This window comes from Mus musculus, chromosome 10, assembly GCF_000001635.26.
Source record: "Mus musculus strain C57BL/6J chromosome 10, GRCm38.p6 C57BL/6J".
Classification (NCBI taxonomy): Eukaryota; Metazoa; Chordata; class Mammalia; order Rodentia; family Muridae; genus Mus; species Mus musculus.
In genome coordinates, this window is record NC_000076.6 from 24,270,337 (window position 1) to 24,294,280 (window position 23,944).

Genomic DNA, 23,944 nt, shown 5'->3' on the forward strand with positions numbered 1-23,944 from the left:
ATTTTTCAATGTAATTTTTATGGCTCACAGCCTAAGAATATTTAAATTCTAGCAAACTATTGCATTTGTTTTGTTTAAAAGGAAGTGACATGTTTAGGGAAAAATAGAAAAACAAAACAAAAATAACAGAAGACAAATAATAACAACAATGAAACAAAACCAGGTTAAGTCTATTGAGACTAAAAATCTCCAGTTTGTGCTTGAGACTGACCTGGAGCATCTGAGGGGATGCACTGAGTTCCACTGGAAGGCTAAGATGAGTGGCAAATGTTACACAGCCTGAATTCATGGGATAGTTCTTATGTAGAGAATGCTAAAGTGTTTTCCCTATGCTTTAATTTATTCAATAAAACACAAGCAAACATCTGCAAAGACTAAGAAGACATTGACCTGAGAGGACTGAGTCAGTCAGAGCCAGGCTGACTCCATGACGGGCTACAAACTGGTAGTTTGGGAGACCAGGCCTAAATTTCTGTTTCCCAGAACTGGAAAAGTCCAAAGCAAGTCAACACCTCTGTCTTCCATCCTGATGTGTGGTGAAATCCTGCATGCAGTTTCTCTGCAGAATAAATGCTCCCTGCTGTTACCCGAGTCTGGGGAAATTATCTTTGTGAATCACAAACCCTAACATACCTAGGTCTCTGAGTGTTGACATCTGTGGGAGAAGAGTAACTTCAGCACATATCTGGAAGGCATCAGGAGCCTTCCAAGGTTTGAGAAGGCAAATGCAGTGTAGAGCCATTTATGAAGACGACAAACTTACTAGAGTAGGAGTTAGTTACCTCTGCAGACAGGAGACTCACCCATAGACAGTAACAGCAGTGTTTAATCCGTCAGGTCCTGATATTCCTAAGACTGTGTTATGCCATCTTTGAGCTTCAGCACTGCTCGCAGATCCCAAGAGCTCAGTAAGTCTTTGTAGAATCTATGAGTGGAGGAGGGAGAACTGGTGAATTGTTACAGTGTTCAACCCATCTGTTTTCTCTCTGTCTCGGACAAATGAACTTTAAAAGGCTGCCCTATATCTGAGGAGTCTGTGTTTAACTGAAAGGCGAGGCTGCTGAGCTCGGTTGCACAGCTGAAACCAAAAGTCAGGAAGCAGACAACTATTGCATAAGCTGGATGGTTATCAGGTCAAAAGCAAGTTTATTTGGGATCTTAGAGAATAAAACAACATCAGTATCTCCTGCCTTTGTTACTGAAAAGGAGAATTTACTTTGCAGGCCTTTAAGTGAGTAATGAATTCTGGGCTTCTGGATAGAGTCTGGAACAGACTTTTCCAGGAAGCAATGTTGCTAATTTGTATTGTGTGAAATTAGATCTCATTTTTAGATTATGTCTGAAGATATAAAGACAGCCATAGTCTCATTTCCTTCCTCTCAGAAGTAAAAACAAGACACCTCATTTATTGAGTTCCTCTAGCAAATAAACCTTTAAATTATGATGAATAAATGCTAAAAGAGTGTGCTTTGTTTAGTATTACCAAATTATTATGATAAATTATACTTAATATAGGCAATCGAAGTTTGAAAATGAGTTTCTATGTTTTCTTACAAAGGAGGTAAGAGTCAAAACATGAAGAATTTAATTGATATGTTTAACTTGTTTTTTTTTTTTGAAAGTCATATTGGATTGGATGAAAAAATTTTCCACTTCTAATTTGGGGCTGTGACATTTTATTCTGAGAGCCATCTGTTGGTAATTAAGTTCTGTCCTGTCCTGTTGGCATTAAGACCCTGAAATCATACATTTAAAAAAATAATAAATGGGACACATAAGAAAGACAAACAGGATGAGCCCATCAGGAAGATCTTCCAAGGAGACCTGGAATGGAACTAAAACTTAGAGAGTAGGAAATACTCAACTCAGAATCCAGGAGAGACTGTGGTACACTTGTGGCATCCTCCTGCAAGGGGATGAAGCTGTCAAGGGATCCACACATTTGATCTGCGAAGGTTTTACAGCAGCTTTCAGTAATAAAACCATGTTGGTGAAATTAAGAGATGAATGCCTCAGGGGCCATAATTGAGTTTTCAAATGGAGTATATACACTGTTTGACAAAACCTATCATAGTTAATAAACTAAATATAAAATTTAAAAACAAATTACAAGAAGAGATTAATTGTGTTGTATTAACTCAGTATTTGGAAACTAAACATCTATAACATTTAAATTAGAAAGTTTCCCTGATATATAAAAACCTAGAAAGGGTGTATATGTGAGCACTCTATAATGACCTAGATTCATATACATGTTTGAATAATGTTTAAATCAATACATGTATGCCTGCCTTCTCAAACACTGTTCATTTCGTTATGTTGAAAACATTTTAAATCTTTTCTTCTACATTCGTGAGAAATACAATGCACACTATTTCCTGTAGTGTTTCTCCTGGGCCATAGCCTGTCAGAACCTGCATGGATCTAACTGTAATTCAGCATGCAGAGGGTTGATTGATAGAAGTAAATACTTTGAAGGTTGGTGCGAACTCTTGCTAATTAACTATGATGGCCCATAAGAAATATAGTTTAATTTTTCAAAGAAATAGAAAGTTATGGAGAGAAATTGAGCATCGATATTGGGTTGTTGCTCTCTAATGTGGGGGTTTCTATGGCAACATGTCCTCGTGAGCATCTCAATGATGGGAAGTGGAGGCCAGAATGTTAAATAACTTCTTAGAGGCCATTTATTGATAAAATAAGAATTTTAAATATATATTGTGAATTAATGTTTTCTTCACAGCAAAACAAATCAAGCATACAGAATTATTAAATGAATAGCAAACTGCTCTGGATTCTAAAGTCAGAACTTTATTTTTCTGCAAATTCACACACACACACACACACACACATACACACACACACACACACACACACACACATGAGAGAGAGAGAGAGAGAGATGCATGCACACACACGTGTATATAAAATGCTACTTCCAATTCTTTCTTTTGTTGCATTTAGTTTTCTTCTCTGGGATGGAGGAGCGGGACACATAATAAAGTTGGGACACGAGTGCACCTCATTCCATAGCTATGTCTTCTCTGTCACTTTCTGATGTGTGGTTGTGTAAAAGGTTCCCTGTTTCTGCAGCGCTCATGCCCCGTATAGCTAGTTCACCCATGTCTGTCTATCCATCCTGAGTAGACTTGTCATAAATCTAGCTATACTATCTCATTGACATAACGGCTGCACTGAAGACCATACCCTGGTTAAAAATAAACCTGTTTAAATATTTTCTAAACCATTTTTCTATTATATGAAAGATATATATGAGCCGTATACACACTTGACTCTATAAATTTCCAGAATTTGAAATGTACCAAACAAAAATCTATCTTTCAAAGACAATGCATATTTAAATGGACACCAGCATTGCCATGTCAGAGAATATACAGTGTGCCCATGTGTGTGTGTGTGTGTGTGTGTCTGTGTGTTGCACATACTTATTAGTGTAGATGTGTGTACATGTATGTGCAGGAGTTGGTCTTTATATTTCATTAACTCTCTTACAAGTGTATGCACTGAACACACAAACACACACACATACACACAGGTGTGCACACACACGCTCTCACAAGATTCTGAAAACCTTTGCTGTATGTAGCAAATTGGCAGCATGAGAAAATCAATGAGTTGCTCCTCAAAGTTGGGGAAAACACAGGTAAAACAATGGCGTTCAATGAAAACTGTAAATATCCACTAAGTTGGGCTGAACTTAGTACAACTTCACTAGTGTTTACTGTAAGCTTTGCACTGTGTGAGAGCTTTATTTTTTTTTTATAAGAGACGAAGATTTGATTTGAATATCCACTCATTAATAAGAAAACTAACTTTGGCCAAGGTAGAGAAAGGGACATCAGGAGCCAAAGCTCACAAAGGGCAGATGTAGGATTCAAAACCCAGACGTGGGCATCAGGCTATGCACAGCACTGCATCCTGAGGAAAACAGAGAGATAAGATGTGCATGAGCCAGAATCAGAGGAGGCAGCCAAAGAAACAAAAATGGCTCTCAAACATGAGGAAGATGTTATTAAGTAAGGTTTGATCAAGAAGACTGATGGATGAGATGGGCAGATGAACGAGTTAGATGACGGTGGTAAGAATGAACATGTGTGAGAAGAAACTGGAGTCTCATGCCTGAGACGTCGTGTTAACAGAACTGTGAGGGTACTGGGCAGCTGGTAAAGGAGAGAAGGCCGTGACTGTTGGAGAGGAATGTTCATCTGATCAGCTGCCGTACATGGCTCAGCATTACTGGTCGGGATGCCAGTGTACACAAAACATTGTCTTGGGGAGCCCAGTTGGTACCCGGAGTGTCCTTCTCCTAACATTTTCCTCAGATTGCTTTTGTTGCTATAAAAATACTTCAGACCTTGGAATGTATAAAATGTAGAAGTTTACTTATAATTCTGGACTGTGGAAAGTCCAAAGTAAAGACACTAAAATGAAGATCTGGAAGATTGACCCCGGATGAGTCCAAACACAACAATAAAGAAGGAGGACTTGCTAATCCCCTTGATTTGATCAGTGTTGTGCACATGAGTTGGAACATCACACCAAACCTCCAAGACACATACCATCAATACAGCAAAGTTTTATTTAAAAAACAAACAACATCCCTCAAAAGACCATGAGCATTGATAACTACTGCAGCTGCTCTCTGTAAGCAGTGGGTCCTTCCTCCATGTATGCATGAAAAGTGTGAGACAGGATTAATTGTCTGAGGAGTAACATCATGAAAGACCTTTTGAAGATGTCTCTTAGTGTATCCTCAATACTCAATTTTTAAAATAATGTTTTTAAATTCATTTCAGATATAAATTTGTTACCTTTCATAAGGGAGTTTGCATGTTCATCAAGTAAAATACCTTGGTGGAGAAATGCAGCAGTCGATGAGCAGGAGAGAAAAATGTAGACACTAGAGGCAGTATTTTATTCTCTCTCTCTCTCTCTCTCTCTCTCTCTCTCTCTCTCTCTCTCTCTCTCTCTCTCTCTTTGTCTCTCTCTCTCTTTATCTCTCTCTCTCTCTCTCTCTCTCTCTCTCTCTCTCTCTCTCTCTCTCTCTCTCACACACACACACACACCCTACACACACATATGGCTCTTAACAGGAAATTTACTGAAATGACTGAAACCCTTCCCAGGTCCAGTTAAAACAGTATAAGAACAACTTTAGGTGGCAATGTTTCTGAGATAAGAAAAAAGGCAAACTTCAGGTGGTGTGTGTTCAGGAAACACAGATGAACTGGTGACCTGTGGTTTTGTTTGATAGCTTTCTATCGCCAGAAAGAAGGTGGCGGGGGAAGAAGGTGAACCAGCTTGGGAGGAAAAGATGACTAAATCTCAGAATGGCAAGAAAGGACTGATAGAGAAACCTTGGATGGAAAAGCTCCCCTGGGTCTGGGTCTTCTCTGTGCTGTCTTTGTGGAGCCCACTGTACCAGGTCATCAACATGTCACTTGTGACATCTGCTGACCTCCTACTATGGCCTTTCAGGGGCAGTGAAATATTTCTTAGAGTTTAAGAAACCCAAGGACAGCTTGATAGGCTGGGTACTCATCCCTGAGCTCGTCAGTTGTGGTGCGTATAGGACAATGATTCTCATGAGAATTCTAGATTACAGTAAAGGGGGATGGTTTCCAAGGATTCTCATCTCCACTCCCACTCCTGGTTTTTTTTTTTTTTTCATTTTTTTTTCTTTTCCATTTCTTCCCTAGTTCAGTCTCCTATTGTCACCTCCCTTAGATGCCAAATTCATTCTTGTTGATTTTTAAATGTCACATCAAGACATGCTTCATTCTCATTCCTGACTTGTTCTCAGAGTGGAATATTTATGGGATGAAGTCTCCATTCCACACTCAGTCAGGTTGAACGTATTGTTAGTCTCATGCCATCCACTTCAGAGATGAGGGTGAGGCCAGGCTGTTAAGGGGTGAGGGCAGACATTTCTCCTACCGTCTTCTCAGGAGCATGTCAACAGAATCGTACAGAGACCAGCCTAAGTGCTAGTTCCAGCTCTTCCCTGCTTCCTCCCATCTCCCCTCCCTTTGTTTTACGTTTTGATTTATTGAAGTGCACGTTGTTTTTGGAGAGCTCCTTTCCACTCCTCCACTCATGTTCCAACAAGCAAGGAAGCACATCTTAGGCAGATAACTTGGAAGGACAAGAAAACAGAAACTGTTCCAAAGAATTCTAGTCACCGGTTCCCTGCGGTTGGAGAGGACAAGAAAGTTCCTTCTCCCCTCTTTACTACCACATTAGAGGAAAGCAAAATACACCAAGATTTACTCTGAGATAAAGATGGTATTAATCACAGCGGACACATGTAGCCATGTGTTTTCTGTGTAAACAATTGCAGGGGCAGTCATGACCTCCATATAAATGTACAGATCTGAAAATTGTTAATTTATGGTACAAAATTCAGAACAGGTGATACATCAGCTCTCTAAGATGCTATAATAAATAGGTGCAAGCAGGACATCCTGAAACCACAAAGACATTCTAACCCAGCTCAAGGTGGGGCAGGGCTAGACTGCTCGCTGCCTTCTCTTTTCTCTTTCTCTCTCCCGCTTCTTTTATGTTTCAAGGGTCGCTGCTTCTTCCAAACTACTCTTCATTTCCTTTCTCAATCAGTACCCAGGTCTGTATCAAGTCTCCTGTCTGCCTTATAAGTAGTTTCCTCTTCAAAAAAAAAATTTGTTTTTTCCTTTTAGGTTTTGCCCTCCTCAATTTGTAATCTATAAATGGAGTTATAATCAGATTCTCCACGAAGCTCTGGCAGGTTCACTGGAGACACGCTGTCTTCTGTCCTCTTTAAGGAAAGAACATAGTAACAGTAACATAGAACATAATAAGGACTTGGGTAGTGAGGAGATCAGTCATCCCCAGCACCGGACTTCCAACCTGATGCCGCTTCTCCAATGGTAGCTTTGTGTGCTTGTGGTTTCCCAAAGAACCTCCTGGCGTTAACCTGTGACGCCGTTTCTCTTGCACCAGCTGTCTCCAGTTACCTCAGCCTTTCATCTCTCTCCTGCTGGTAGTGGCTTGTAGCATTGGTGACTTTCCAACACACCTTCCTGCCACAGCACATTCTCATCAGAAGAGCTGTCAGAGTCAGAACAGTCCGGTTTCTCATCTCTGTCCCCTTCTCCATAAGTATCTGTGACCTGTTTGTTGCCTAATCTCTGTGAATCTCTCTTTATATGATGGAGACAGTAACACTTAGCCAATAGCTATGCCGTTAATATTAAGTATGTAGACCAGATATAGAAATAAAGAATGACATTGAGGTTGGGACATGGGGGTTGCTGGATAAAGGATAGGTATTATTATTCCAAGAACGCATTGTAATCTGGAGGCTTTAAATATTCATTTCAATATTTCTCAGGACAACAAAAATTTGCTCTTAATTTTTTAAAGTAGTATTTGAGCTTCCCTAAACTCAACCACCCCACAGTATCACAGACTCTTAGCTCCCTCTCACTATGCCATGACCAAGCTGTCTTGGCAACACCCGCTCTTTTCTTGTTCTGTGGCTCCTTTCTGAGTTCTGTTTTGCAGAATTCAGTGCAAACTTGGAACTCTTCCAAGGCATAGAACAAAACCCTCACATGGCTTTGAACATCTGCCTGTTGAGATCTTCGTTTTGTTTTGTCTCTGGGGGTGAACAGAAGCACTCAAGTAAGTCTATAACATTATAGGACAGCACAAACTATATATGAAAACAAAATTTTGATAGAAGGTCTGAATTAGAGTTCTGTGTAATCACGGCTAATTTTATAATCACGTTTGAACCATCACCACCATTTTCAAACAAATGAAAAACAGTCTCTGCCTTCAGGCTTGTGACCTTTTAAAGATAAGCACAAACAACGCCACGTGCTTCCTTATTTCCATAAATGGGGGTCCGAAATGTACAAGTGGATAATACAGAACTGAATTTACAAAGTTGAATCTCTAAGCAGCCCACTTCAGACCTCTACCTACTACATCCCTGTGCTTGGATTTTTTCCTACCAAAAAGAAAATTCACAGAAGTTACAAATGCAATGTCCTAGGAGAAAACGGCTGAAGATGCTGCATCTATGTCCACAGTCCGACGTAGAGAGCAAGCAAGGGTTTCTGAGTGTAGTGCCTGCGAAAGCAGAAGCATTGCTGAGCTCCGAGAATGCGGGGACTGCAGCAGCATCATGAGGACCTCTTTAACCGAGGCTCATACCCACGGCCCAAACTCCCATTTCATCTGGGTGCAGAATACATGTCTGGAATGGTGACGCTCTTGGTACATTCTGGGTTCACATGTTCCTGACTAAAATAGACAAGTGCTGAGAAGGAGAATTGCAAAGAATTCAATAGAAAAGGGTGGGCTCACATGGGCCTTTAGTACTTATTGACTTTTCCTGTCTTAATTGGCTTCAGACTCCCCCTCACATTTCAAGAAGTGACATAATCATCCATCACCAATAGTTGTTGTTTTTTTTTTAAACTCTCAATTTAATCTGTCATTAAAATGTGACCTTATTAAAATAAAAATACCCATTATTGATCCCTACTTTATGCCCCACTCACATATATATAAGTGACTAAGACATGATCTGTCACCTCCAGTAGGGTAAGAAAAGAAGAAGACAGAGAGTTTGTGCTGGTATCCTTGATTTGAATTTTCTATATGCAGGGACAATGCATATAATAACAATGCATTGTGAAGGCCTTGGGAAAGAGGGGGGGCATTGCAGAATGGATGAGGGAAGCAGACATGAGTTATACATGCAAAGAGAAAGTTGGTGAAGTTCTGCAACTCTTGAAGTAGATAGTTGTCTCATCGTTGTTGTTACCCTCTGTCCGCTATCATCATCATCATCGATAACTTCAGAACAACTCATGTTTGGATCTCAGTGCCTTTTATATGGCAGAGAAGGCTATGCCTTTGAAGACTGAACAATCTCTGCTGCTGTTTCCATGCACACTGTAGGATGCAGGAAGGCTCTCTTATTTATGATACTCTCCCTGTTATTTGTATTTGTGTAGGTGGAGCCAATAATAGAGAGAGGCCATGAGAACCTGGTCCATCACATCCTGGTCTATCAATGCAGCAGCAACTTTAATGACAGCGTTCTGGACTTTGGCCATGAGTGCTATCACCCGAACATGCCCGATGCCTTCCTCACCTGCGAAACTGTGATTCTCGCCTGGGGCATTGGTGGGGAGGTGAGGCTATTGATGGTGACCAACCCATAGACAGTTATTTGATTGTGCTTCTCTCATATGGATGGAAACATGTAGTAGAAACACACTGCTCTTACACAAAAATACATAAAGATTTACTCATATTTCTACTTTCATAGGAAAGTCTTCTTCCCTTCATTAACTGCATTATCTGTGTTTAATGAGTGATGGTGTTCCAGAAGCTGAAGGGTCTTGAAGGGATGGTTGGGTTTGAGCACCGGAACTCTTAGGGACTTCCACAAGTCGCTGTCTCCTGAAATTGTTTTTCCCCATGCTTAGGGCTTTACCTATCCACCTCACGTTGGCTTATCCCTCGGCATGCCACTGGATCCTCGTTATGTGCTTTTAGAGGTCCACTACGATAATCCCGCACGGAGGAAAGGTAAGTTCCTTATTTTACCTACCAACTTCAAAATGTCTTTGTAACGATTGTCTGTCCATAGCATAGTTGAAGTGAAATAGGAAATGTATTAGAAAATGTTAACTTCTAAGTCCAAAGTAGGATGCTTGTAATAGCAAAGCAGGTTACTACTCAGAATCACACTGGGACAGTATCTGTGAACCAGAAGCATCCGTGCACATGGGTATCTAGGGTCAACAGATCCTAAGAATACATTCTCCTATTTGATGCCAGAAACTAGGAAAGCAGGCAGCTCCTTTGTCATATAAATTAGTTCCAAATACATGTGTTTAAAAGACTCTCTCTCTCTCTCTCTCTCTCTCTCTCTCTCCCTCTCTCTCTCTCTGGTGTATATGTGTGTAGATTAGATGTGAAATCACCAATGACAGCAATCTTAATTATTTTACTATGTAACTATTAAGTAAACATTAAACATGAACTACATCATTATTCTGGGCTTGAAGAGTAATATGAGTGGAAAAGGCACTTTCTCATCCATGGAAGTTATAGTCATGGCTATGTACAATGGTGAATGCTTGTAATCCCAACACTTGGGGTCCAACAGCAAAGGACTGCCTGTGTGAGGCCATCTTGGTCTACATAGTAAGATCCTGAGTCAAAATAAAACAAAATGAAACAAACAAAATTTATAGTCTAGTAGGAAAGAGAAACAATTAAAATAAAATGACATGTTTCTGCCAGTTGATACAACAGGGGTGTACCTGACAGTGTGAAAGTATTTAATTGTTGACCTAATTAATCCTGGAGGATGTGATGGTGGTCTATAAAACTTTCCTTGTAAAAACAGAGTCTTCGTAGATCTGCGTCTAGGTACCTGTGGGAAAGATTTCAATTAATTAAAATTAATTACAGGTTTATAGTATCTGGGTCACATATTCTCCCTCCCTTTAGTAACATGTCATAGCAAAGAATGTGTTATTTGTCTTTTAACCCTGTAATGCTCACTACATATCAACTCTCAATCACTGTCTAATGACTTTGTTGAGGAGTAAAATGATGCTAATAACCTGTACAGAGTTTAGCTTTAGTAGCTCTCTGTATCGGTAGCTTAATTGTTTTTTAAGTAAGATTTGAAGTCACCCCAAAACAATATAAAATAAAACTTCTAGGGTTCTCAATCTTATAATGAATGACTTTAATTTTGTTGTTATTGTTGTTCTGTCATTGTGTTAGATAACAATGAAATATGTCTGCTAGATAACTCAAGCATATCCTCCATGGCATGTTGTGTGGGTGTATAGTGGATATAGACAGTACGGTGATTTGTGTTCTAGTTTCTGTTCACAGAGGTAATGTTTGCCTTCCATTCATTTCTGCTTGCATTCCTTTTCCTCATGAGATTTTTTAACAGAAATGAATGATCCATTTCAAATGAATGTGAAAACATTTTGGGAGTACTCAAATCCTCCCTTCCTTATGTGTTCTTGTTACAGGCTTAATAGACAGTTCGGGGCTGAGGGTTTTCCATACTACAGATATAAGGAGATATGACGCAGGGGTGATTGAGGCTGGCCTCTGGGTGAGCCTCTTCCACACAATTCCCCCAGGGATGCCCGAGTTCCATTCTGAGGGTCACTGCACTCTGGAGTGCCTAGAGGAGGTAGGTAGTGTCCCAGTCCACAACCGGACATCTCCAGATTAGCCCCTGCTCTCAGACGCGGTGTTGTGAAAGTTTCATGTTTATGATGTGTTCAGCGATGGCTTCTTGCAAAGCCATTGATGTCATTTGGGCAGGACCTTTGGCTGCCCATTCAGCATGAAGAAGGATGTAAGAGAAGAATTAGGGGGGCAGAATGACCTGTGAGATGATTTCTTCCTTGGCTATTTTTCTTCCTACTTCCTTTGGACATTTTATGAGTTTTCTTCATTTGTGTGATTTCCTTCTCCTTTTACCTGTCATCTCTGTACTTTTTCATGACTCACAATGTTTTTTTCTGTTTTTCTCTGCTTTATAGTTTTATTTTTTTTAAAAAGAAGAAATGTGAAAAACACCATGCACAAGGGAAGCAGTAATCTGCAGGCTTTTCACTACTACCCCCATTAACAGATTTTTCTCTTGAATCAAAGTGTTTCAATATGGGTCGTGTTATTTATGAAATATGGGATTCTGTGACCGTACAATGGTGAAGTGGAAAGAACATGTTCTGCTCAGTCATTTAGACCCTGATTCAAATTACCATGACAACACATAGAGGCTGCAGAACCAGGGCAAATCACTTAATTCCACTCGGAAAGATGCTTTCTTTTATAGGGGAAAGTGGGACCAGGTTTTCTTTTGGGGAGTTTGCATTTAGCAGTTATTGACCTGCTGTTGTAATCTTTTCACTGGGGCCATTGTCTGACTTTTCATCGCCCAGAGGAAGGGGAGAGAAAACTAAGTCAGTGTGGCTTGTTACCTTTCCGGTCCTTCTTCTGGAATGCTGGTCACAGAGAAGTCAACAATCCAAATTCAAGGTGTTTGGCACCTTGGGGTTTCACTTAAGTTGCTTCATCTTTTTGTTCATTGTACCTCAAGTATGCCTGAATTGTCTGAGCATGCCCTCCAGTAGCTAATCAGGTCTTCCTCCCTGTCCTGCAGGCCCTGGGAGCTGAGAAACCAAGTGGAATCCACGTGTTTGCGGTCCTTCTCCATGCTCACCTGGCAGGCAAAGGCATCAGGCTGCGTCATTTTCGAAAAGGAGAGGAAATGAAGTTGCTGGCTTATGATGACGATTATGACTTTAATTTCCAGGAGTTTCAGTATCTGAGGGAAGAACAAACAATCTTACCAGTACGCATGTGTGTTCCTCTCTAGAGGCTGTCATGAAGTTTAGCTTCCAAGATGCAGTAGGGCTCCTGCTAGCCAAGAGAATTGCTCACTCATAGTCTTAAAGCCACCCACTGTGGGTGTTGCTTACATCAGAGTCGGGAATGTGTTTGATCTGCTTCCCAAACTAGAAACTTGCTTTTCTTACCATTCCCGGGGCAATGCAAGTTCTTGATGAAAGAAAGAAAGAAAGAAAGAAAGAAAGAAAGAAAGAAAGAAAGAAAGAAAGAAAGAAAGAAAGAAAGGAAGGAAGGAAGGAAGGAAGGAAGGAAGGAAGGAAGGAAGGAAGGAAAAAAGATCAACTGAAGAGTGCAGATTCAGATCACTGGCTTGGGAGCCTTTAAGTTGCAATTATGATAATGGGAAGATTGCCCTTTATGATGTGCCATCTTGAAGAGGGGACACATTTTATTAGTTTTCTTAGAGTGAATGATGAACCTAGGATAAGTCTTCCAGAAGAGCAGAGCTGGAGAAATGGCTCAGTGGGTAAGAGAGCTTGCTCTGCCAACATGAGGGCTTGAGTTCAAATCTTCAGCAACCTTGTAGGAACTGGACATAGTTCTGAGTCTATGACCTGTGTGTTGGGGGAAAAAGCTGTGAGGGTCAGTCACCACCAACACATGCATGTGTGTGTGTGTGTGTGTGTGTGTGTGTGTGTGTGTGTGCATTCCTTTTTGTGTTGTGAGTCAAGTTGTATCAATACTTAGGGTTAGGGTGGAAGATAAGAATTTTATGTCTTACAATAATGGAAGTTTTCATTTTCCCTTTAACTTTATAAGGCATTGTCTCCCTTCTATGCCCACCAGGCTCAGTAGTCATACAAATTCCTATCCTTAGACTATTAAAAGTTAGATGTTCACACAGTTTGTTAGATGATCATGACACACAAGGCTTGCTGTAGAGTTTTTTAGAAGTTATGAGCTGTCAGGAAGAAGACAATCTTTTGGAGGACACTGGAAAAAACAGAAGTAACTAATGGAGAAAGAGGGACCTATGTGTTTTATTAATTAATCATACTTTACTCGTAACTTGTACACTTTTATAACTTGTATACCTCAGCAGGCATAAGATGCTTTGAGAAGGAATACTTCGTTGCAATTCCCTCCACACTCTCCTTTCACTCCTTGTGTTGATCTCCCTCCTAGGCCATCTCTTCCTAACTGTGATGTATACTTATGCTGGGCTCAGGGCTGGGCAAGCTGAGAAACTTCAGGTGCAATGCAGAAAACCCAGGGTCTGGGGCCAGAGATGCCTACCTCCGGCCCTTGTACTTACAGGGTTCTTCTTTTTCTCCTTGTATCACGTAGGCCCTAAGAATCAGACTTGATAGCAAGAGTTTTAATCCACTGAACCATCTTCTCACTGGCCCTTTAAGTCTGCTCTCCAAAGTGAAATGATAACCAGCAGAAATATCTTATCTACATGGTGGAAAGCTATATAAAAAAATCATTTTTTAATGTCTGCTGTAATGCTCAAAAAGTTGGAAAGCACTAAAACAATAAATTACCCTTAATGTCTAAGGAAGTAAGACTGTAACTAAAGAGCTTTAAGGATGTTAATGGATGTGTATGTAAGCGCAGTACAATTGTGCCTAATATTTTGCTAAATAATTTTCTCCACTAAAGTCTAAATACTAATTATGACATCAAGTGTTCTCATAACAGCTGTGTAAAGTAAGTGCTATTTTACTCACTGTCCTCAGATACACAAATTGTATCCAGATTTTTTAGTTTCTTATCTAGTTGTCAATCTGGAATACTGAAGAGTCTGGTCTGAACTTGGAGGGTCCTCTTGTTTGCTTGCTTTCTGAGTGTATTAACAAACAAGTTAAGCAGGGCAGAGTCTTTGAATCTATCTGCTTCATGTTCTCCTTCACACCGTAAACATACATTGTTTGTCTAAGGATGGCTTAGATAAGCAAAGTGGTCTAAAACCCTGACCTGAAGGCTCTTGCTTTTGTTCCAGGGTGATAACCTGATCACTGAATGCCGGTATAACACCAAGGACCGAGCTGTGATGACTTGGGTAAGAAAATGTTAGTCTTAGAATTCATTTTAAGACGGGAAGAAATAACATTTGATTGTAAAAGAAGTAAAATAAAAAGCAAAGTCCGTTCCTATCTTGAGACAAAACCCTGAACTACTTCAGCTTGAAGCATCATTAGGTGAAGTAAGAACTCTGTTAGTGCTTTATCAGGCTTCAAAACCCCAGTGGCACCGCGGCAATAACCGCGGTGTAATTTACTGGTGCTTTGCGGAAGCTTCCCTTCTTTATCTTTTACTTTGTCCCCATCAAAGAGACAAGGCATTAGCTCATCTCTGTATCAGTTGGGCCTACTTGGGTGTTTATTTAGATAAATCCGGACTTCTAAAAGAAGAAGGGAGCATATGAACTCGGAGCTTCTGGCCCAAAGAGAAATGTAGTTCCCCACAGATTTATTGGGGACTTCTGGCAAGCTTTCACGAAATGAATATTCTTGCCTTGCTCAGTCCCTTCTAGGAACACAAGTAGAGGTCATCTCTCTCCAGCTTGTTCTATGAAGGCAAAATCTTCGATCTAAAGCTATATACTAAGGCATGAGCCAGGGCAATGCATACCTCTGGCAAAATATTGACAGATTGCATCCTGTTTTACGTATAAATCTACAGTTATAACTGGTTTGGGTTTAGATAAAGAATATATAAAATCGAATTAAATCAGAAAATATATCCTGCCATCCCATGTTAAGTGACTGAAAGAAGAAGATATGATTTCTCCAAAAGAGGCAGAGAAAAACTTCCTAAAACTTAAGCCTATCCCAGGGGGATGAAAAGGTCATAGCCAGGGATAGGAGAGAACTGCCTGACTCAGAGCAAAGGTGACTCCGATCAAATCTGCTGTCAATGTTAAATTAAAAATATTTGCTCACAATTGTAAAAAATGCAAGGACAACAAACCTACAATCCTACATTTGTGAATGTGGGTGAGGGTTCACGAGGCATTTGGATAAGTGAGGCATTGTGGGGGTTTTTGATTTAAGTTTGGCGGCATGATTGAAGAATGCCCATAGTAAGAAAAATAAATGTGCCTTTTTACAAGTTTCTTTCCTAGGTCATAGCAAATGTGCTGTTGAGTGCTTTCCATGGGTGTTTCCATGGACCTTCCCGTGGACAGTCCGTGGAGTGGACGTCCCATGGGTGTTCCTGTGGGCACTCATAGGGACAGTTTACTCCATTTTGTACTTTCAGAGCTTGACGTCCCACCTTTTGGGTTTTCTCTTTCCAGTGGCGCTTCTGAAGTCTTCTCTCATTTTGACCGTATTTGCCTTCAATTACTTGGCCTTTGACAACTCTAACATCTGTATCGTCTTTCAGTGTGTGACTAATGACTTCTTTGTCTTGAGTAAATATCACAGTTCACCGATTCTTTAATAATTTTTGGTTGAAAACTGGACAATAGAAAATGTTGAGGTACCTCCCGGTTCCTCAGATAGCTGAAGTTTTGACTAAAACAAGGTGGAATATCACGTGTTGCCTGTCACCACTGTGGCACATGGTTGCTGATAATAATATACATAATTGATATATACATAATAATAATATCACAGAAAATTCAGTTCAGCTAAGAAACCACTCCAACAGTACATGGGAGGAAGATGCAGGAGGGTAAGAAATTCAAAGGAGCCGGACCTTCACAGGACCCTCTCTCTCCCTCAAAACCCTGAATAATTCCATCAAAGGGATTTCTTAACATGGGCACATCACCAGGAACCTCTGAGATCTCTACTGTGGCCTGGTTTATATCAGAGCAATAGAACTCTTAAGGGCTTTAATAGGTTATCTAGGAAGGGGACCCCTTAAAGAGTTAGAAATAATACTAATATTTAATGTTTCAATATATTTTGAAAGTTAAGAATTTTGTTAATTAACAATTTTCAAGCCAGCTATTTAGAGGCAGAGGTAAATTGTAGGCTCATGGACAACCTGAGAAACTTAGTGAAACCCGGTGTTAAAACATGTTAGAAAGAGGCTGGATCAAGAGCTTAGTAGTAGCGGTTTGTCCAGCAACTCTGAGGCCCAGATTTGACCCTCAGTACCACAAGAAATAACAAAAACAAGCCTCTCCTTGCAAATGATAACGATTGAATGCATTTCAGAATTGAGTGGATCTGTGTGACACTGTCACCTTTGTCTTCTGTGTCTGAGAACTCTGCAAAATAAAATATCTCATTTTTCAGGGAGGACTAAGCACCAGGAATGAAATGTGTCTCTCATACCTTCTTTATTATCCAAGAGTTAACCTGACCCGGTGCTCCAGCATCCCAGACATCATGGAACAGCTGCAGTTCATCGGCGTGAAGGAGATCTACAGACCTGTCACGTGAGTGGTGTTGGACTATGGGCTTCCAAGAGGGCTCCTGTCTTCATACTGGACAACTACTATATTATAACCATTTTATGTGCTGCCCCTTTGGATTGCTTGGCACTCAGGAGACCAAGTAAACTTGGTTGCCATGTCCAGGGTCCTACAAAACAGCCTTGCAATCAGCAGTTGCTAGGAAGACCTAAGCCATTAGCTGAACTCCTGGGTAAGTTATTACAAGGAAATGATACAAAGGAAAAGCAAAGTTCAGAGCAGCCAAACTAGCAGCAACCTCTCTGGGTTGCCACACAGTGCACAGCCAATTGAGATAATGTCTCTGAATTAGGGTCTCTTAGAAAAGCTCTGTAGAGCAGCTGTGCCAGGCCTTATTCTTGGGATGCTCCCTGTAGTGCAGTCTGCCTAATGTGTGCCCAATTTGCTGACTTGATAATAGAAAGCAAGCATTCAGCACAAAGCACATCGACTATAGTGCCGAGGTATGCTGAGCCTTCTGATAACTTATATCACCTTAGGGAATTCCCAATTATTTAAGTTCCTAGGCAACAGCCAAAAACGAGCCTTTCAAGCAGGTTTTCCCACTTTAGATAGGGCCTTCCTACAGGACTTGGGTTGGCTTCAAATGTGTGATCCTCTTAGCTCTGCCTCCCAGGTTCTGGGATTCTGGTTGTGTGCTTCCATATGCAGGTAAGATCATGATTAGGAAGGCATCAGATTCAGGCCTGCTCCATAAACACTGTGCGTTCATATCAGAGAAACTCGTATGATTAAATACAAAGATTATTCTTTTCTTCTTAAGGTTATATTCTAGACTTTGGGAGGGATATAAGAGACAAAATGGATGGACATTACATTTGAAATAGTAGTAGATGTATTAAAATGGTGAGAAGAAGGAAGGGAGAGAGTAACTGGCCAGCAGAAGAGTCAGAAACTTTCATGGAAGATGGTATTTGATCAGGACACTGCAGGTCGAGGAGCCAGCAACAGGAAGATAGTCAAGGGCATTGGATGCAGAGAGAAAAGAGAACAGTGTGTGTGTGTGTGTGTGTGTGTGTGTGTGTGTGTGTGTGTGTGTGTGTGTGTGTGTGATGAGTCTGAATGTTTGAGCAAGAGGGTGTCTTTGGCTAGCACAGAGTGAAGTACGGCAGAGACTGTAAAGAGGCAAGGTTAGGAGTAGACTGGGCCACAGAGACCACTATATAGTAGTACAAAAAGAAGCCAACATGGCTATGACCCTTTGGCTAGGCCTGCACTGGCTCTCACTCTTCCTAATGCTGCCACCCTTTAATACAGTTCCTCATGTCATGATAACACCCAACCATAAAGTTATTTTGTTGTTACATCATAACTGCATTTTGTGACTCTTGTGGATTATAATGTAAATATCTGATATACAACCTCCAAGGGGGTTGTGACTTAAAGATTGAGAACCACTGGGCTAAGGTGACAAGAAAAGACTGTAGAAGGATAAGATGGAAAAGAGCGAGTCAAAAATTTACTGTGATTGGTCCCTGAAAGCCAAGAGCACCTCGGGCCTAGGTGGTGACACTAGTTTTGACAGGAGAAATGTTGCTACATTCAGGTGTCCAGTTGAAAGTGGCCTCCGCATGGCTAGTTAGCTGAGTGCATCTGAGGGAGCAGCAGGAGGAAGAGGAAGAAGAGCTCAAGGAGCGGCAGCAGGACATCCAGCATGGTGGAATGATGCCAAGGATACATTACAGGAGATGCTAAAAAGGAGTCTGTATTCTCTAAGACATCAGCACAAAGCAGGAGGATGGTTGATGGGAATTTAGAGGCAATGTAATTTGTCTTAACAAGAAGATCTTTCTGATAATTAAAACCTTTGAAAATGAGAAAGACTTATGCAAGTTAGAGAAAACTATGCACAGACTTCTGAGAGGTTTTTAAAGAACAGGATAAAAATAAAAAACACTCAATGAAGACATGATGAAATACAGAAAATATAAACACAATCTAATTTATGTTCCAAATAACACAAGGATCAGAAACTGTGAACTAAGTACTTTATTGTTGATCATGTATAGACATGTTTTCTTCTGTTCCTTTCCGAGCTATGCTGTGACCATGAGAGCATAAGGCATATTCTAGTGATCACAAAACATTTGTATTTGTTACTTAGTAACAGTAGTTACTAAGTATGCTCACATACATGGCTTAATTTAACCTCTGTTGGCAACAGGACTTGGAACAGCTCTGTAGAGGAGAGGACAGAAACTAAGATTAAGAGACTACTCACTACCACAGAGTAGGTCATAAAAGAAAGAGTGTTCCCAGTCTGTACCAGGAAGAACTTTCTGAATGTTTAAACCTTTCAAAATGAAAGATTATGATATAATTTCACAAAGGTACATAGGATCAATAAGATATTAATAGATGTTAGAGCAACACACAAAATATGATTCTGAGATAACACTGAGATAGGGAACAATGAGAAGACTTGGTGGGAACAAGCACTTGCCACCAGGTCTAAGAACCTACATCCAACCCCTGGACGTGTAAGGGCAGGATTTGTTTAAATATTTTGATTGTTGGGTTTTGGCATGTGTGTGTGTGTGTGTGTGTGTGTGTGTGTGTGTGCATGTGTACATGTTGGGTGTGTTGCAATGCTAAAGATCAAATCCCAAGGCTGGCATAGGTAGGCAAGTGCTGTGCCATTGTTTTACATCTCCAGCTTCCCAAATATTGGTGTCGTATTGTTTTTCAATTTAAGTAGATTTTTTTTCTCTTTACTTTTTAGACACTAAACAGGAAATGTGTGTGTGTGCCTGTGTGTGTATGTGCCTGTGTGTGCCTGAGTGTGTGTGTGTGCGTGTGTGTGTGTGTGTGTGTGTGTGTGTGCCTGTGTGTGTGCCTGTGTGTGTGTGCCTGTGTGTGTGCCTGTGTGTGTATATGTGCCTGTGTGTGTGTGTGCATGTGTGTTTAACAAAGACAGAAAAACCAAATGGTCATAGATTTAAAAATGAACGGATGCTTCTTTTTCTTTTTCATTTTTTCTTTTATTGGATACTTGCTTTATTTACATTTCAAATGTTATCCCCTTTCCAGTTCTCCCCTCCACAACTCCCTATCCCATCCCCCCTCCCTCTGCCGCTATGAGGGTGCTCCCCCATCCATCCACCCAATCCCACCTCCCCACCCTGGCATTCCCGTACACTGGGGCATCGAACCCCCTCAGGCCAAAGGGCCGCTCCTCCCACTTATGTCCAACAAAGGACATCCTCTGCCATATATTTGGTCTGAGCCATGGGTCCCTCCATGTGTACTCTTTGCTTGGTGGTCCAGTCCCCAGGAGCTCCGGGGGGTTGGCCAGCTGACGCTGTTGCTTCCCCCATGGGGCTGCAAACCCCCTCAGATCCTTCAGTCCCTTCTCCATTCATGCAGTCCAATGGTTGGCTGCAACCATCCACCTCTGTATTTGTCAGGCTCTGGCAGAGACTATCGGGAGACAACCATATCAGACTCTGTCATCAAGCACTTCCAAGCATCCACAATAGCATCCAGGTTTGGTGACTGTATATGGGATGGATCCCCAAGTGGGGAAGTCCCTGGATGGCCTTTCCTTCAGTCTCTGCTCCACACTTTATTTCCATATTTCCTCCTGTGAGTAATTTGTTCCCCTTCTAAGAAGCACTGAAGCATCCACACTTTGATCTTCCATCATCTTGAGCCTCATATGGTCTGTGAATTGTATCTTGGGTATTCTGAACTTTTGGGCTAATGTGCACTTATCAGTGAGTGCATACCACGTGTGTTCTTTTGTGACTGGGTTACCTCACTCAGGATGATACATTTACACAATGGAGTACTACTCAGCTATTAAAAGCAATGAAATTTTCAGGCAAATGGATGGAACTTAAATGGATGCTTCTTGCTTCATCCTCTATGCTCACCTTGGAGCATCTCCACAGACTCTCTCATTGCCTGATGGGCTTTGCCAATACCCCTAATTTCTATCTTCCCAGGAAATGGATTTTTACCACTTGGAACAGCAGGGAGAATTGCCTTGCAAAACAAGGCTAGCGGGGTGGGCTATCATTACCCAGAAAAATAACATTTTATTTTATGTTCAAATTTATTTTTAAAACAATGAGAAGAGGACCTCTATTCTAAAATGAGATGTTTCAATTTTAATAAACATTTTTTCACTGAGTCCGTCATCATTCAGACATAAGTAATAGTGAAGGCAAAACCAACTAAGTGCAGGATTACAGTCCAGAAGGTAGGACACGGGTTAGATGCCTTGTGATCGCTACTTTGATTAAAATGATGCACTAATAACTCTTTAGGATCCAGTGCTAGAAAAAGAGTACACTCCATCATGTTGCCCCAACTCCTCTCCTCTGTGCTTTTAATATCTTGATGGACTAGACAGGATGTTCTTTGTAAACATTTTGTAGCAATCTTGAGACTTAGATGGTGGTTTGATATCAAAGTTGAAGCATTTACATCTTGACTCGTTTTACTGTTTATTCGAGGGTGGGGGGAAGATGCAGTTTCTTTTTGCCTTCTACAGAGCTGGCAAAGCACAAGGAAAATCAAAGCACTCACAATGATAAGATCAAGAGTAGATGATAAAAGTGCACGGTCTGTGGTCCCACACCCCAGCTTTACATATGTACTGCGGGGAGGCTGTGACCGGAAATGAGGGGAGGCTGTGACCGGCAATGAGGGGAGGTTTGGCAGGAAATGAGGGGAGGCTGTGGCCAGAAATGTGGGAAGGCTTTATCTGGAAATGAAAGAAGGTTGTGATCGGAAAGGTGAAGAAGCTATGAAAGGAAATGTGGAGAGGCAGTGACCAAAACTTCCCTAGATTGTCAGTTCTGGAATCGAGAGGCATTTATAGGTGGTTAGAGGCTTGAACTCACACAAACTTCCTATAAAGAACCAAGCATGGCAGAGCATTTGTTTCAAAAGAAGGCCGAAGCAATCAGCTCAACTCTTGTCCCAAATAAACAATTCGGGCATCACCTGTATGTTACTACAGATTCTTTGTTATATGGATACCGATATGAAGATGAGTAGATTAAATTTAAAAGTGACAGTTTGAGCACTTCTCAAACAAAAGCTAACTGGTTATAATTTTGTTTCCATCTATCTGAACAAAGAAGCTGAATTAAAATAGAACTTTGTTGAATCAAATATATTTTGCTGTTGTTCTAACTCTGAGATGTTATTAGATAAAGGGGATTGAAGCAATCCTAGAGACATTAAGGTATCACAACGAAATTTTGTCACAAGTTTCACTTTTAGGACATACAAAGTGATAATGTACCTTCTATGGTCTCGTTTCTCACACCTTATGTCTATAATTTACAACTTTTGTATTTTCAAGATGTTTAATTTTCCATTTAATAGTGAAACAAACATTGCTACAATAGTTACCATGTGTATTTAAACCAATCCAGTGATTTGTTTTTTATTATTTTAAATTATGTGTATGGGGGAGGTTATGTACACATGAATGTAGATGGTCACACAGGGCAGAGGCATCAGCTCCCCCTGAGCTGAGTTAGAGGCAGTTGTGCACTGTGAGACTTGGATGCTGGGAATACAACTTGGGTCTTCTGAAGAGCAATACATACTCTCAACCACTGAGCCATCTCTCCCCCACTTTCCTGTAGGGTGTAAGTTGTACCACATGGTTTTCTTTAGCCTTGCGGTTTCAAGGTTCCCATCTCTTTTCTTGCTTATTCTGAGGGCTCTGCCCAAAACCTCATCAAACAGATTTGAACCTAGGCTTTCTTCTCACCATACCACAGCTGAAGGGTTAGATGACTCATTTTCTGTACACATACTTTCATATTTTGAGGGGAAAGGGTTGTGGAGTGGGACTGGATGCTCCCCAGTTCAATGTGTACATTGTTTCTGTCTTGGCTTCATTACCACTGTTGGAAGCTACCTTAACTTTGATGGGCTGAATCACTTTCATGGGGAACATGTCAGCTTTGGACCGGGTTGTCCAGTCTCTTGCCACTCTGGAGCCTGCCTCCTGTCTGGGAGACTCCCGCTGGCGGAGTTCTTTCCAGTCATTCACAAGAACATATGAGCAGATTAGGAGACACTACTGAGACTATTTTGCCATCTTTCTCCATTAAGATCAGCTTGTGACGGTCATGGCGTGGTGTCCCATCTTGGTTTTGTTTTCTGCTTCATGACCTGCTTCCAGCTGCCGTGTTTATCTTTTATGTCAATCGCTTGAGGCATCATTTAAAAATCAAGGTGTGCCAATTTTAAATGCAATCTTAGAAAATGTCGTCGATGTCATACCCATCCTATCTAATTAGAACATGAAGAGGTTTGGCAATCCTACCTCCTCCATAAAGTTCTGGGAAGCTGAATGTGTGTGTGTGTAAATTTGTTATTTCCTGTATTTTTTATGCAAGTACAGTTATGGCATGTGCTTCTGTGTCTGGCTCCTTTATGAAGAATGCTTCTGAGATTTGTCCCTGTTTGTGGCGGTATCAGTCAGTGCCTTTTCCTTACTGAGTAATATTCCCAGAGTGGATTCATCCCCTACATGCCTGTCACTATGGAAACACAGTTCCAGTGAGCTGTAAACGTTCACGCCACATCAAGGGCTACTGGGACCACTGCACCCCTTCCCAGCCAGCCTGCATGTCCCTTGTTTGGTATGTTGCATCCCCAGACCATTCTGCAGCTAATCTTCAGAAGTACAGCAAGAAAGGTCGTTCCCTGGAGTCATTTGTGAGTCTGTGAGATTCCTTTTTGCTTTTTGATACATGTTTTGTATATTGTCCGATTGGACTGTTTGTTTTCTTATTGAATTATAAGTGCTCTTTATATTGTGGATACTCATCGTTAGATACTGAGCCACAGGTCATTTCTCTATATATTCCATTCTATCTATGGTTTCATTTTCATTGTTTCACTGTGATTGTCAAGGTTCTGTCTGTCATTTTGTGTCTCGTTTTGACTTTTGTAATCACCTCCATGCAATCTTTGTAAACTGTACATCATTTTCCTCTCTGAAACTTTATAGTTTACCTTTCACATTTCGACAGATGATTCATTTTGATTATATTTTTCTTATAGAATAAGGCAAATTTAAAGCTCGTTGGTTTTCAAAGAACCATTTTGTATCTTTAAGTT

The 23,944-nt window shown here is 40.8% G+C and overlaps 1 protein-coding gene across 1 annotated transcript in view; it reads left to right on the forward strand.

Annotated features, from left to right (window-relative positions):
• Positions 1–23,944, forward strand: part of Moxd1 (monooxygenase, DBH-like 1) — a 79,267-nt gene that overhangs the window by 46,820 nt on the left and 8,503 nt on the right. Inside the window, exons 5-10 of the mRNA NM_021509.5 lie at positions 9,030–9,209; positions 9,507–9,609; positions 11,082–11,248; positions 12,227–12,418; positions 14,420–14,479; positions 16,671–16,813. Of these exons, the coding sequence (NP_067484.2) occupies positions 9,030–9,209; positions 9,507–9,609; positions 11,082–11,248; positions 12,227–12,418; positions 14,420–14,479; positions 16,671–16,813 (845 nt within the window). The remainder of the gene's footprint in view (positions 1–9,029; positions 9,210–9,506; positions 9,610–11,081; positions 11,249–12,226; positions 12,419–14,419; positions 14,480–16,670; positions 16,814–23,944) is intronic.